The following is a 13,135-nucleotide window of genomic DNA, read 5'->3' on the forward strand; positions in this document are numbered from 1 at the left end:
CGGTATGCCACCCTGCATGGCCAGAGCGCCGGAAAACTCGTCCGGAAGATGGTGGAAAGGTTGCCGCGGCGAAACCTTCTCTTTTTTCCGGCGGGGTGGCCTATCTAGCGGTGCTGGGCGCGGAAAAAGTCGCCCTGAGGGGTCTGTTGGGGACGCGGCTGGAGATGCTGTGAGGTGCTGGTGCATGTCCCTGTCGATCAACGCCTGCAAATCAGAGCCACGCGATTGTTCTGCATCAGCGCCACTGCCACGCAGCCATGCCATGCGCTTGAAAAGTTTAGGGCTGAAGCTCATGGTGCTGCCCATGCAGTGCAACTAGTGTTCCTAATTATAAGCTTTCGGCGCTCTCGTGACCCCTGAAGCTAGCTTTGTGGAAGCTGGCGTGAGCAGAGGTCAAAATCGAGCTCCGTTTCTGGGGAGACCAGGTGATCTCCACCCCTAAAAAAAGGTTCTCATCTGCTCTCACCATGCACCCATGCCGCTTGCAAGTGGCGGATACGATGGCCGAGCATCACATTTGCCTCTTTCCGTTCTCCTTTTTTATACGTACTACCACAACAAAAGGATTCCAGATCCGGACGTATGCATTGCGGTTACGTGCTGCTTTGTGCTACGTCTGAGAAGGACGCGTACGGTCCACTTGGTTGCATAATTGCAAGCACGCACGCACGCACGCACACGCATGCCATGTCGGAATCCGATGCTAATGTAATGGATTAAGATGAGATCTCCACTAGGGACTCCGCTGCACCTCCCAATCCGTAAGCAAGATTCCAACAGATGGTTAGGGCAACTCCAGCGCGCGAACCCATCCTGTCCGGGTGCGTCCGTTTGGGGTAAAACGGACATAACAGACAACCCAGCGCGCGGACGCAAACGGATTTTTGTCCGTTTTATGTCCGCTTTTGACCGATCCCGGCCCAAGTTCGGGTCGCTTTTCGGATGAAACGGATAGCACGCGGACGGGCGGGCCGTGTGCGCTTGTCTCCCCTGGCCCGCCCGTCGGTGGCACAGGGATCCTTTTTCTATCCGCCCCTCCCCCTCCAGCCATACCCCCTCCACTCTTCTCCACTCTTGCCCCTCGCCGCTGCCGCCGCTGCCATTGCAGCTGTGCAGCTCAGACGCGCGCTCGCCCAAACCCCTTTCCCTCGACACCCCCGAGTTACCCAATCACGGCCACCTGATTTGCGCACCCGTCGGCCGGATTTGGAGCGGATCCGGTCGGGCTTGAGCTCGCCCGGCTGTGGGAGGCCGCGCCGCGCCATGGACTGGCTGGGCACCGGGCCAGAAGGCCCCGGCAAGGCCGCAAGGCGCATGCAGGTACTGACTCCTCCTCTAGCCGCTCGGATCTACACCATCGGCGGTCCGCCGACAGATACATGAATGGCGGTCGGTCGGGCTCGGTGCTGGCCCAAAAGCTCGTCGGCGCACCGTTGCCACTTATGAAGTGCGACGACTGCCCAAAGAAGGTCTTGCGCGGTGTGTCTACAACGCCGGAATATCCCAAATGGGTGTTCATCAAGTGCTCAACCGATGGGGTATGTGCTACTTTAGCTTCGGTTGTGCTCTCGGATTTGACTAGCTGTGCTAACTTAAAATTTTATTGTGTAGAATGGATGCAAATTTTGGTATTGGGAAGAAGAGTACATTGATATATTGATAGAGCGCAATTTAGTAGATGTTCGTGCACTTTTAGCTAGCATAAAGGCTAGAGATGAGACTAGTGCACTTGTTGCTAGAATAGAGGCTAGACATGAGACTAGATGCGAGGAAGCAACGTCTACTTCTTTGCACTCGAAGAAGAAAAAAGCACGCAAGATCGAGCCTCCGCAGATAAACAATGAATGCATCGAGAAGGCACTAATCGACCTTACATGAGCAGTTATGGAAGTTGGATATCTTCTAAAATGTATTCTTATGGTTCTTGTTTTATTTGGTCTTGCTTTTCTAGTCAAAATTTGGTGATGTATTTTCATGTACCAAAAATCAATGATGAAAAAAAGATATATGTTTGCAAAGAAAAATGTACGCGGCCGGGATGCGTCCGCGCATTGGGCGCACGGCCACCGCATCCGAGAAATGGCTCAGACACGATCCCATTTCCCTACCCAAACAGACAGAATCCGGGCAAAACGGACGTCCGTTTGGGGTCGTGCGCTGGAGTTGGCCTAAAGCTGTGGCCATCCCTCTCTCCATAATTCTGAAGATATGAAGATTCAGATTCGATATACACTGATAATGCCGTAGAGTATGTATGCGGCCGGATATGGTTGCTGCAGCTTTTAGCTAGCCAAACCGTAGTGCGCCTCATAATGCACCATAAAATAGCGTCGAGATGGTACTAGTACAGTAGTAACAGCCAGCCAATAGATCCCAAAGAATGTCATCGATATTCGCGAGGAGGTACGCTGCCTGTACGCGCACCACCAATCTGAGGGAGCCCACGGCAACGACGGGCCAGGCCAAACAGAAGGAAGAGCCAGCAAGCGACATGCCATATCCAAAACCAGGGGGGCACCAGGTATGGCGCATCAGAAGTGCATCATGGACTCATCATACGGAGAGATTCAAAAAAAAAAAGGACTCGTCATATGGGGCCTGGAGGGCCCTGCCACTGCCAACGCGCATCAACAACGATCGTGCTCGTGCCGCACAGCTGGATGCGTGAAGCCACGGTCCACGTACGACGGGCCAATGGCGCGACCGCAGAGTACACCCGGCAATAACTAGTGGAGTCCTGTTCACCGCCAACTGCGTGCATGTCTGCATGCATGCGTCCCTACACTGCACCCATGCCGATCATGCGGCCACCATGCATGGTGCTGCTAGCTTGCCGCGCTAGGCGCCGTTGGCGGCACGCCTGCACGTTGTCGCCTGATGGCCATGCATGGCGTGATCGATGGCACCGAGTGCATGCATGCGGCTGTTCTCGTCGCGCACGTAACGGGTACGAGCGGACGCACGCCCATGCACGCGCGCGCGCGCGCATGTCCGGCGGGCGGACGTGTCGTCTCGTCCCCGGCCCGAGCGCGTGGGCGGTGCGCTTCCCTTGAGTTGCGTGATGTGTGGTCGACGACGGTTTCACGTGTGCTCCTGCAGTCCGGTGCTCGCCATGCGTATGCGTGTCTGCATATGCTGACTTTGTTCTTTTCTCTCTGCTTTTCTTGAACTAGGAAAAGTGCCCGTGCGTTGCAACGGGAGAATACAGTAAATGTAGCACAACCCTACTGAGCAAATGCTAGAGTCCAATTAAAATGTATAACTGTGTTCCATTTCACTTGGTCATGTAATATTGAAAAAAAACTCGTCCGCTTAGGAAAATAAGTCAGAAGTGTGTGATTTTGTGGATATGCTTGAACAAAATATCACATGGGATTACACTAATACAATATCCCAAGTCAGTTGAGAGATGTACTAACAAAATATCAAACCTGAAGTTTCTTAACCAACATGCATACAGACTACTGAATATTGAAGAACAGTTGTACCTGAAGTTGATGGGCAGCAATTTCTGGCTCCAATTTAACCATCCAAGCTACTATATGAAAGATCATGAGTTTGTCAAGTAGAAAATCTTTTCTGATGTAACATTATTCCCTGATTGCTATGGTTGTTGGAGGTTGCCTCTACCATCAACCAATCCAAAGAGATGTGAGGCTGGATTTTATGGTAACACGGTTGGTAAGGCAACTGGGGTGTAGGTGTGTAGCACCATCTCCGGTTCTATAATTTCGCAAACGATAAAGATAATCTGAAAGGCAAGACTCTATCTGCGGCTTTTATGTTGGACGCAAAGTTTGAAGGTGCTAACTTGATAGAAGTTGTCATTTTTCAAGGCCTATGCTGTTGGTGCATGTTTCAAAGGTAACAGAAACATAACTACACATGTTAATTGGTTTTATACCACACTGCTTTGTTCATTGTTTTCATTGCTTCCAAATACTGACCCTTTCATATGTACCCTTACATTGATCATAGACAGACATAAAATGCTTGTTTATTCACCAGTGTATTGTTGTGATTTCTCCCAAATACAAACCCTTTGAGATATAACTTTGCTCCAAGCATGTTTCATTATGAACATGAAGATAGACACTTCTCTTCGAAATACTTTCAGGCACGAGCTTCACGAACGCTGCCAATTTTGGAAAAGCCGAAAGCCCTCAATTCTTTTTGAAAAGCTGATGTCAAAGCTGCAATCTTTAAGAACGCCGTCTTGTCAGGACCAACCTTCGACGATGCTAATATGAAGGACGTTGATTTCGAGGGCACACTCACTGGCTACATTGACCTTCAGAAGCTATGCAAAAACAACAAAATCAATGGAGGCACAAGATTTGAGCTGGGATGCAGGTCATTAAATCATAGACATGTTTATGGCAGCATCGGCATCCTCCAACACGATTAGTAAGCAAGTCTGTTATAGAGCACATGCAGGTTGACAACAACTGCCCTTTTACTCCCCTTGAAAAAATGTGTGTACAACCCTCTGCATATCATAAATATTCAGCAATACATACACAGCTGCAGTTGATCTGTACAAACACAATTTACACGGAAGGAAGTTTCCCATGGTTTTCTTTGTAGATGTATGGTTCACAATTCAGCAACAGCAAGCCATCACTTATATATGATGCATGAGTTGGATGGCATGCATTCTGAACTCAGTACCAATGTACACACAGGAAGTGATCAGACCCTATAGTACTATGTGCGTTTGCTTGACTACATTATTTGCCTCCTCCTGGGTTGGTTTGTCCTGCCATTATGAAAAGGAAGTTTAGGTTATTGTAGGAAAAATATCTAACATGTGGCATACACCAACTTGTAATGTAAAAACTGAATATTTTTTGGAATTGATCAAGTTCTTTAGCATGCCATGCTATAGGTATAGAGGGAGAGCAGGTGTAGAGAGAGAATTTTGAGCAATGCAGACCTTGCAGCAGTGCAGTACGGGGTGGGCGAGGAGGCCAGCCTCCACGCGTCGGAACGAAGCAAGGTACAGTCCCTATTGATATCGGTGTGTGACGTAACTGGTGAGGAGGATAGAGGTACTGATGCTAGCCGCCATGACGGTGCAGATGAGCAGATGAACCCGGGTAGGGGAGGAGATGGTGGTGGAGGAGCTCGTGGTTGTCTGCCCCAGTGGCACCTCAAGGCAGAGCTCGTTCCCTCGTGCCGCTGCTGCGTCAATCGCTTGCTTGCTCCGAGAGAAAGGAGCACAGGGTGCAGGGTCGGCTCCAGGACAACAGACGGATCCACCCTGGGGAGCTCGTGGTAGCCGGATCCCAATGGTGGCACTTGCTCCGAGAAAAACAAACGGTGGCTGCAAGATTGGTTCCGGTACCTACGGATCTGACGCTGGGAGCCCGTGGTGGCCGGATCCCGACGGCGGCGAGCCTCCGTGGCACATGTCCAGGCTCTGTCAAGCAGCACGTTAGGAGTCTCGGGAAGGCCCTTGCCGCCGGCATCAATGTTTTGCTTCTCTCGTCCGCATCCACGGGATCCAAACCCCACTCCGCTCCTCTCCCCAAAGCCACCGAAGACGGAGAGGATGCAGAGTTCGACTCTGACTAAGAGTTCTCTTGAGGGATGACGCACGTATATATACGAAAATTCAGTAACAGGATTGCTTCGTTCCAGTTTTCTTTGTCTCTTGATCGCAGGAAAGCAGATCTATCAACAATTGTATTTCCAGGACAGAATGCCCTACTAAAGTTAAACCATTGTTCTTTGATCTATTTGAATTGATAGTTCATCAAGCTAAATTCAGGACCTTGATTAAGAAACACAGATACCATACTGAGTGTGTTCTATCTTGTTCACAATTTTTCTCATCTCCACCTTAGAAAAATTCGATTATAGTTTATTAAACAATACTTTTCAGTTTTGTATTGTAAGAAAGAAAGCCAATACACTTCAACGACAGAGGAAGGTAGAAAATATTTTGCAAAAACAAAGTGTCTGATTGTGCTTCGTCCCTGGTTTAACTCTTGAATGTAAAGAAGTGAAACAACTTGCCCGGTGAAGCTATTTCACATTTAACACTGACCCAGACCCTTTAAGCTACGTGAAGTAACCATGATGTATATCTTGCCTTCAGCATGATCAAATTATATCAACTGCAAAAACTACACACACCAATTGCCAAAGCCAAACTTGCCATTATTTCAGTCAGAAATGCAGAACATATACATATCAGATTACCGAATGAATTACTATCCCTGATGGTAGACAAAGGAAACTGCTCACAGAACAATTCGTACTATGATATTATGGGCATATACTAAAGCATTTTGAGAAGCATAGAACTAAGCAAAGAGACCATGAATCTATTTTGATACCCTTCTTCTGAAGCTATCATTTCAGGTATCAAAATTTTGATGTGTGATCTGGTGTCCGAAGTAGATTTGAATGCTAGCATACCTGAAAACCAACATTTTTTCTATTTGGACCTTCTTTAAGTAGGTAAGTATATTTCGGATAACAACTTCGCTTTACCTCAAAACTGATCAACCGATGTGCCAACAAATAGAACTATAGAATTCAGTAAAGTATGTGCTTATGTAATCCCAGATCCTTGTGATTCAAACAGTAAACTTCCAATGATGGGACTGCCTCTCACGTCCTTTAGCAGCGGAACTCCATCGATTAAATCCTGCTGATGTAAAAAGAGAAAGTGATTACTACAGGGTAGTTATAGATTAGCCACCAAGAAAAAAAAGGCAAATACAAAAGGAAAAATAAAGCTGGAATATTTATCCATTGCTTAGTGTAAAGAGAAAGCACATGCAACCATGCATTTTTTATCAATTATAATTGTTTCTACTGGCTTCCCTTCTCCAAATAACCTGGCAAATTGTACTAACAGACTAAACATATACAAATTATTGATAGCTCAGTTCATGCCTAACAGAGACCCATCGCCGACCCGACGCACCTTGAGACAGATCTTCTTCCTTTGTTTCTTGACTGATATGCTGCATAAAAGTTCTGTTTACCATCCATAGTAATTAGATTTCGATCAAAGTAACCAGGCAATTAAGCATATACTATTTCTACAGTGACTCGTAACATTATATACCTGTAGAGCTTCTTCATATACAACTCCCTCATTGCAACCAAGAGATCTATTTTCCACATTTGGATGGCTTTGCATGCCAAAGCCATTAAAAACTTCAGCATCATTAACTGGATTAAAGGACAGCATTGAGCCATTGACGGAGGAAACATCCCGTATGTATGCGGTGCCAAAGCCATTGAAAACTTCAGCATCATTAACTGGATTAAAGGACGGCATTGACGGAGGAAACATCCCATATGTATACAGGTGTCCATATCTGTAGCCATCATCTGACAATTTGAACAGGGGAAAAGGTTAAAAAGCAAGGCAACAAACCTCTTTAGAGAAGGCTAATATTTATTTCTTAACTGAGGTGCTAAAACCACACAAAAACTTATAAATACTAATTCTGAAGAGTGAACAATATGAGATCAGTCTCCCTAGAATTAGTACATACTACACAATGCGTCGACAGTATATGGCAAACAAAGACATATGCATAATCTAGAAGACAACCATGCTAGCATATTCATGAGGCAGCGAAGACAACATATGAAACCTGAACCTGCATCATTGTACTGTTTAGTCTTTCCTTTCCTTTTTATACCATGTCTTTTGTTCCACATGTTCCTCTGAATTTTCACTTGAACAACTTTCTGTTGAACTAAAAGACAATACCACCAATGTCAATTACCAAGATGACAATAAGAAAAAATTTGTTAGCAACCTGTGAGAGGTTAGCCAACATATTCCGTAGCTGATGGTCCATCTTCGCATGTAAAAATTCAGAATAGAGGTGTGTCTTTGTCAGCGGCTCGTCTAACCTGCAGAATCGTGCATCATTCTATCATTCCCTTGCTTATAGAAGCACTACTCACTGGACCACTCAGCAATCACACAATTAAACTGCCCATGTAAGATTTTCCACACAATTTAATTAGCAAGATGAGTGTCCTCAACTGAAAGTGCATATATTGGTTCAAAAGGAAAGTGTGATAACTGAATTAATCAAGTAGATATTGAGGTTAATGTACGTATGTATTCTTACCTGAGCCTCTTGTAGGATTTGGGGCAGCTTCTTGGTGACCACTCGTTAAAGTCCTCCTGCAATGACGGTGGCTGGGTGGAGAGGATCTGGAAGATCTTGGCTGGCATGGGGCAGCTGCTCTACTCCTCGATGAGGCGCTGTATGGCAGCAGTAAGCCACATCATCGCCACAGGGGAGCGCAGCAGGCGCGATGCCTTAAACCTCGCAGGGCAGCGCGCACGAGCGGGCGTAGGGTGGGGGTGTCCGTGCGCGCGAGACACCTCGCCACCGCCGCCGTTCCCATGCGTCTCCTGGACTTGGGACGGGAGGAGGGCTGCCGGCGAGGTCGAGGCTTGAGGGAGAGGAAGGCGTCGAAGGGATGGATACCTCTTCTCCCGGCGTGGATTTCGGCCGCGGACTCAGCGAGGAAGGCGGCGGCGGCGACGCCGGCGGCGACCGCCCGTGCGTGGGGGACAGGAAGGGGATCGTGGCGTGATGTATGATTCGAGGGCTGCGGGTTGAATGTACTAAACTACAGGGACGTTTCTGAAAAAATGAAACGTTATCTCACGTAGTCACTCAAAAAAGGACTGCGGGTTGAATTCTAAATAACAGAGGGACTTTTCTGTAAAATTACAGCGACGCTAAGCGACGGACGACCAGACGCGATAGCTGGTTTATTATTAGGGAGAGATATAGAACCACGGCCGATTCTCCCACATAAAATAGAAAACTGGGCCTTTACGACGGCACTGCCTCTGTGACGAAGAAAGATGATACTCATAAGTTTGGCGTAAAACCAGCCATGTCGTTTGGTGGCTAGTTGAGACTGTTTCATGTGGCTACCAGAATTGAATCCTACGAGCATCTCTAACCAACTCCTTAAAATTTAGAGGAGCAAACGGTAAAATAAACATAGTAAAGCAAAATTTTACTCATATAACAGTGACCGGGCCTAATCGATACCTCAAATGTAACTCCTCAAACGGAGTAACTGCCTCTTCTTCCTTCTTGCTTCCTCTTTGTTCCGGCACATTCCTCAAACAGAGCTGTTGTTCCTGTCCACGTCCACGTCCCCGTCTCCGAGCGGCTCATCATGGTCGTCCTGTGTTCTGGTCTTGCATTTATGGATGGCTCACACGGTTCTTTGAGAGATTTCACATACCTTATGCAGGTTTAGCCTTTTGTGTTTTTCCAGGGAAGACTTGCAGAACCATCAAGATGGAAAGAATAGAGTCAGACACATGGACTTCGAAGGGCTCTAAATCGGTGTTACCTCTTTTTGGTATTCTTTCAAAATTTCTTGATCTATTATCTTTGCTTGATAGGCAAAGTCAGTTCGTTAAAGAGAGAGGGTGTATGGCAGATGCTTCGTAAGATGAGCGGATCACATTTCTAGTATTTGTCTTCGTTAAAAAAACATTTCTATCTATGTCCTGAACATACAAACGTTTTCCCCTGAGACCACCAGGAGTTTGCATATACTCCGGTTAATCCACATTCTTTTATCAGTATCAGGGGCGTTGAGAAACATGTTTCACACAACCCTTTGGGGCCAGTTTTTTTTGCGGGTGAAAGAAATTTCATTTCTCATTGGGGTCAGTTTTTGAATCAGCTTTCGTTTTAAAAAAGAAGCTTTTGAATTACGGAAAAACTAACGCCCACACGTGTGGGCGTTACCCAACTCGCCCACACGCCTCGATCGTCGTCCAGTGCTTTTTGCACGAATCTTGGCACGAAAAGGCTGATTTTGTGTGCCACGTAGGATAAGTGGTGTGTGCGGCCTATAAGGGAGTTCGCCCGCACGCCGGTTTTCTCTCCGAGGTCAACGGTTGCCAGTCGGGGTGTGTGGTGGAACTGCCGTCGCGCCCGCACGCCACGCCCGACTACGGTTGCCGTCTCCCACGTCTCGCCACTTCGCCCCCCACCTCGCGGTTCATTTACTCCCGTCCCCATTCATTGCTCCCCAAACGCACTATCCAGACCAGTTGCATTCGATTGAGGAGAAACCGAGAGGAGAAGGCGACGGCGGCGGCGGAAGAGTCGACCGCATTCGCGACCGTTGGTGGGCTCCATCCCACGCTCACATCCCTGCCTGCGATTTCCGCCCCCTCCCTTTGTGGTCAATTTCCGCTCGAGTTTTCTCGAGATTCCGGCGGATTCGCGGTGCTCCGGCGCCCCCGTCGGCGGTGGAGTCCCGTGCTTGCCGTTTAGGGTGGCATTGCGCAGTTTCGTCGTCGCCGCGGTGGCACTAATGCCGGTGTGGCTCGGCCTGTCCATAGCCACATCCGGGTTTGCCTTGCGATTGAGCGGGCGATTTTTGTAGATGTTAGTTATGTTTTGCCTCGAAATGCTATGGCCATCAGTGTAGGGAGTTTTTTGTTGTTAAATTTCAGGGTATGATAGTTGCGAATGAACCTTAGATCTAGTTAGGTGCATTTCAAAGTGTAGGATAATGGCAGCCATGGCATTTTCAACAACTATCTTCACTAATGGCAACTAATTTCCTGATCAACCGTGTCAGTTACCACAACTATGCTTTCCATGTGGCAACTAATTTTGTGAACACACTATGGTTGTTGCCATGTCATAGGCAGGATAATGGCAAATTCACTGTATTATAGTTGATTGTTGTAAGGGCATATTTATCCCTAAGATGTTTTGGTGATTGATGACAATGCTTTTGCGGACTAATCGTGTGCGTTGAGTGTTTTTCAGAGGTTCATTCTTTTGGCACGAGACGATTTCCTCCCCTCGGAGCTTAAAGCGAAGACGGTGTAGTCCTTTCGGATTAGTTTGGTGGACTAGTTTCATAGGGATCACCGTACTATCAAAAGGGGTTCCGTTTTGGAAAGGCTAGGGCGTAATCATCACGTACACTTCCTTTGCCCCTCCCTCTGAGCCTTTCCGTTTCGATGATGGGCTTGGTTCTCCCCTCTTTGTGCCCTCTCTGGTCCCTGCGGTAGTACCGCGGGCCAGAGCGGTAGTACCGCTTGGGTGCTACAAGCGGTAGTACCGCTCTGGAGCGGTAGTACCGCCCAGAGCAGTAGTACCGCTAGTAGCCCCATGTGTGTACTATCTCTGGTCCCTGCGGTAGTACCGCGGGACGGAGCGGTAGTATCGCTTGGGTGCCACAAGCGGTAGTACCGCTCTGGGCGCGGTAGTACCGCTCCGGAGCAGTAGTACCGCTAGTGCCCCCAAGCCGTAGTACCGCGGTGGTCTCGTGCTAGTACCGCCTCGATTCGAGGGCTCCTTTTTCGTGTCGGGTTTTACGGTACTGGCCGCGGCTGTGGGGGGCCGTAGTACCGCTCCTGTGCGGTATTACCGCCCTCCCTCCGCGGTAGTACCGCTGTGGGCCAAGCGGTAGTACCGCGCTTTGGGGCGGTAGTACCGCTTCGCTCTCTTCGGGGCAGAAGGGGGGTAACGGTTGGTTTGTTCCCCCTACTATATAAAGGGGTCTTCTTCCCCAAAGTTGACCTACCTCTTCCCCCAAAAGCTCCATTGTTGCTCAAGCTCCATTTTCGCCCGATCTCTCTCCCTAGCCAATCAAACTTGTTGATTTGCTCGGGATTGGTTGAGAAGGCCACGATCTACACTTCCACCAAGAGAAATTTGATTCCCCCCACTTATCCCTAGCGGATCTTGTTTCTCTTGGGTGTTTGAGCACCCTAGACGGTTGAGGTCACCGCGGAGCCATAGTCCATTGTGGTGAAGCTTTGTGGTGTCGTTGGGAGCCTCCAATTAAGTTGTGGAGATTGCCCCAACCTTGTTTGTAAAGGTCCGGTCGCCGCCTTCAAGGGCACCAATAGTGGAATCACGGCATCTCGCATTGTGTGAGGGCGTGAGGAGAATACGGTGGCCCTTGTGGCTTCTTGGGGAGCATTGTGCCTCCACACCGCTCCAACGGAGACGTACTTCCCTTCAAAAGGAAGGAACTTCGGTAACACATCCTCGTCTCCACCGGCTCCACTCTTGGTTATCTCGTTCCTTTACTTTCGCTAGTTTACTTGTGTTATATCTCTTACTTGCTTGCGTGCTTGTTGTCGTTGCATCATATAGGTTGCTCACTTAGTTGCATATCTAGACAACCTATTTTGATGCAAAGTTTAATTTGGTAAAGAAAAGCTAAAAATTGTTAGTTGCCTATTCACCCCCCCTCTAGTCAACTATATCGATCCTTTCAATTGGTATCAGAGCCTCGTCTCTTTATTAAGGACTTTACCGTCCAAAGAGTATGGTTGACGTCGTAGACGGTGCGGAGGAGCACTCCGGTGAGAATCCAGTCTCGTCTACGGGAGATGGGGGAACCGCGGTCTCTCGTGAGGAATTCAATGTGGCGTTGGACACATTGAAAACCTCCATGACGACCAAGGTCGAAAGCATGTTGAATAAATTCTTAGAAGGGCTTAAACTTACCACCGCACCGTTGAAAGTGGGTGATCCCGCTAACAAGGTGACGGATGCTACCTCCGACAAGGGGGAAGCTTCGAGCGAGAAGGCTCCTTGTTCTAGTGATAAAAATGGGACCGGCATCTTTGCCCATGTGGAACCTCCACCCGTCTATGGTGGACCGCTCCCTTCCACTCATTTGAATCATGCCGGCCCGGCCCCTAAGATTGAGAAGAATGTAGATTTTGATTCTTGGGTCTATCGTTTTAAGCGTCATTTAAATCATGTGAACACTAACCTTTGGAGAATCATTGAAGAAGGCTTTTATCCGCATGACCGAAGTAACTTCACTCCTAGAGAAGTTGTGGATCATCAATTCAATGAGAATGCTCTCTTCATCATCCAAGAAGCCATCCCACCCGAAGATCTTCCTCATCTCCGGCCTTACACCGTGGCCAAAGATGCGTGGCTCCAAGTTGTTTCCCTTTATCGGGGAAGCGCAAGCATTCAACGCTCCAACTATGAAGTGGTGCAAGATGAAGCCGACGAGTTTGCAATGAAAGAAGATGAAGAACCTCGTGAGCTTTTTCGGAGAGTAAACAAACTCGCGGTCTCCCTCCGAGATCATGGAAGTAAGGACACGGATGACAATTGGA

General features: G+C 48.1%; 1 protein-coding gene across 25 annotated transcripts; it reads right to left on the reverse strand.

The window, feature by feature from the left end:
• Positions 1-4,438: 4,438 nt before the first annotated feature.
• LOC109771222 (uncharacterized) lies at positions 4,439-8,623 on the reverse strand. 25 transcript variants are annotated; one of them, XM_045233122.2, is made up of 7 exons: positions 8,112-8,622; positions 7,758-7,887; positions 7,085-7,353; positions 6,941-6,980; positions 6,502-6,661; positions 4,937-6,426; positions 4,439-4,759 (listed from the first exon to the last, which is right to left on the reverse strand). In XM_045233122.2, the coding sequence occupies exons 1-5, from the start codon at positions 8,216-8,218 to the stop codon at positions 6,563-6,565; spliced, it is 645 nt and encodes a 214-aa protein (XP_045089057.1). In that variant the 5' UTR covers positions 8,219-8,622; the 3' UTR covers positions 4,439-4,759; positions 4,937-6,426; positions 6,502-6,562. The 25 variants fall into 25 exon arrangements, 24 of the variants coding, with proteins under 24 accessions (XP_045089057.1, XP_045089061.1, XP_073364846.1 ...); XM_045233126.2 differs by having other exon boundaries at positions 6,941-6,993; positions 8,112-8,618; XM_073508745.1 differs by having other exon boundaries at positions 4,937-6,661; positions 7,629-7,887; positions 8,112-8,623.
• Positions 8,624-13,135: the final 4,512 nt, after the last annotated feature.

The sequence above is a fragment of the Aegilops tauschii genome, chromosome 2 (genome assembly GCF_002575655.3).
Source record: "Aegilops tauschii subsp. strangulata cultivar AL8/78 chromosome 2, Aet v6.0, whole genome shotgun sequence".
Classification (NCBI taxonomy): domain Eukaryota; kingdom Viridiplantae; phylum Streptophyta; class Magnoliopsida; order Poales; family Poaceae; genus Aegilops; species Aegilops tauschii.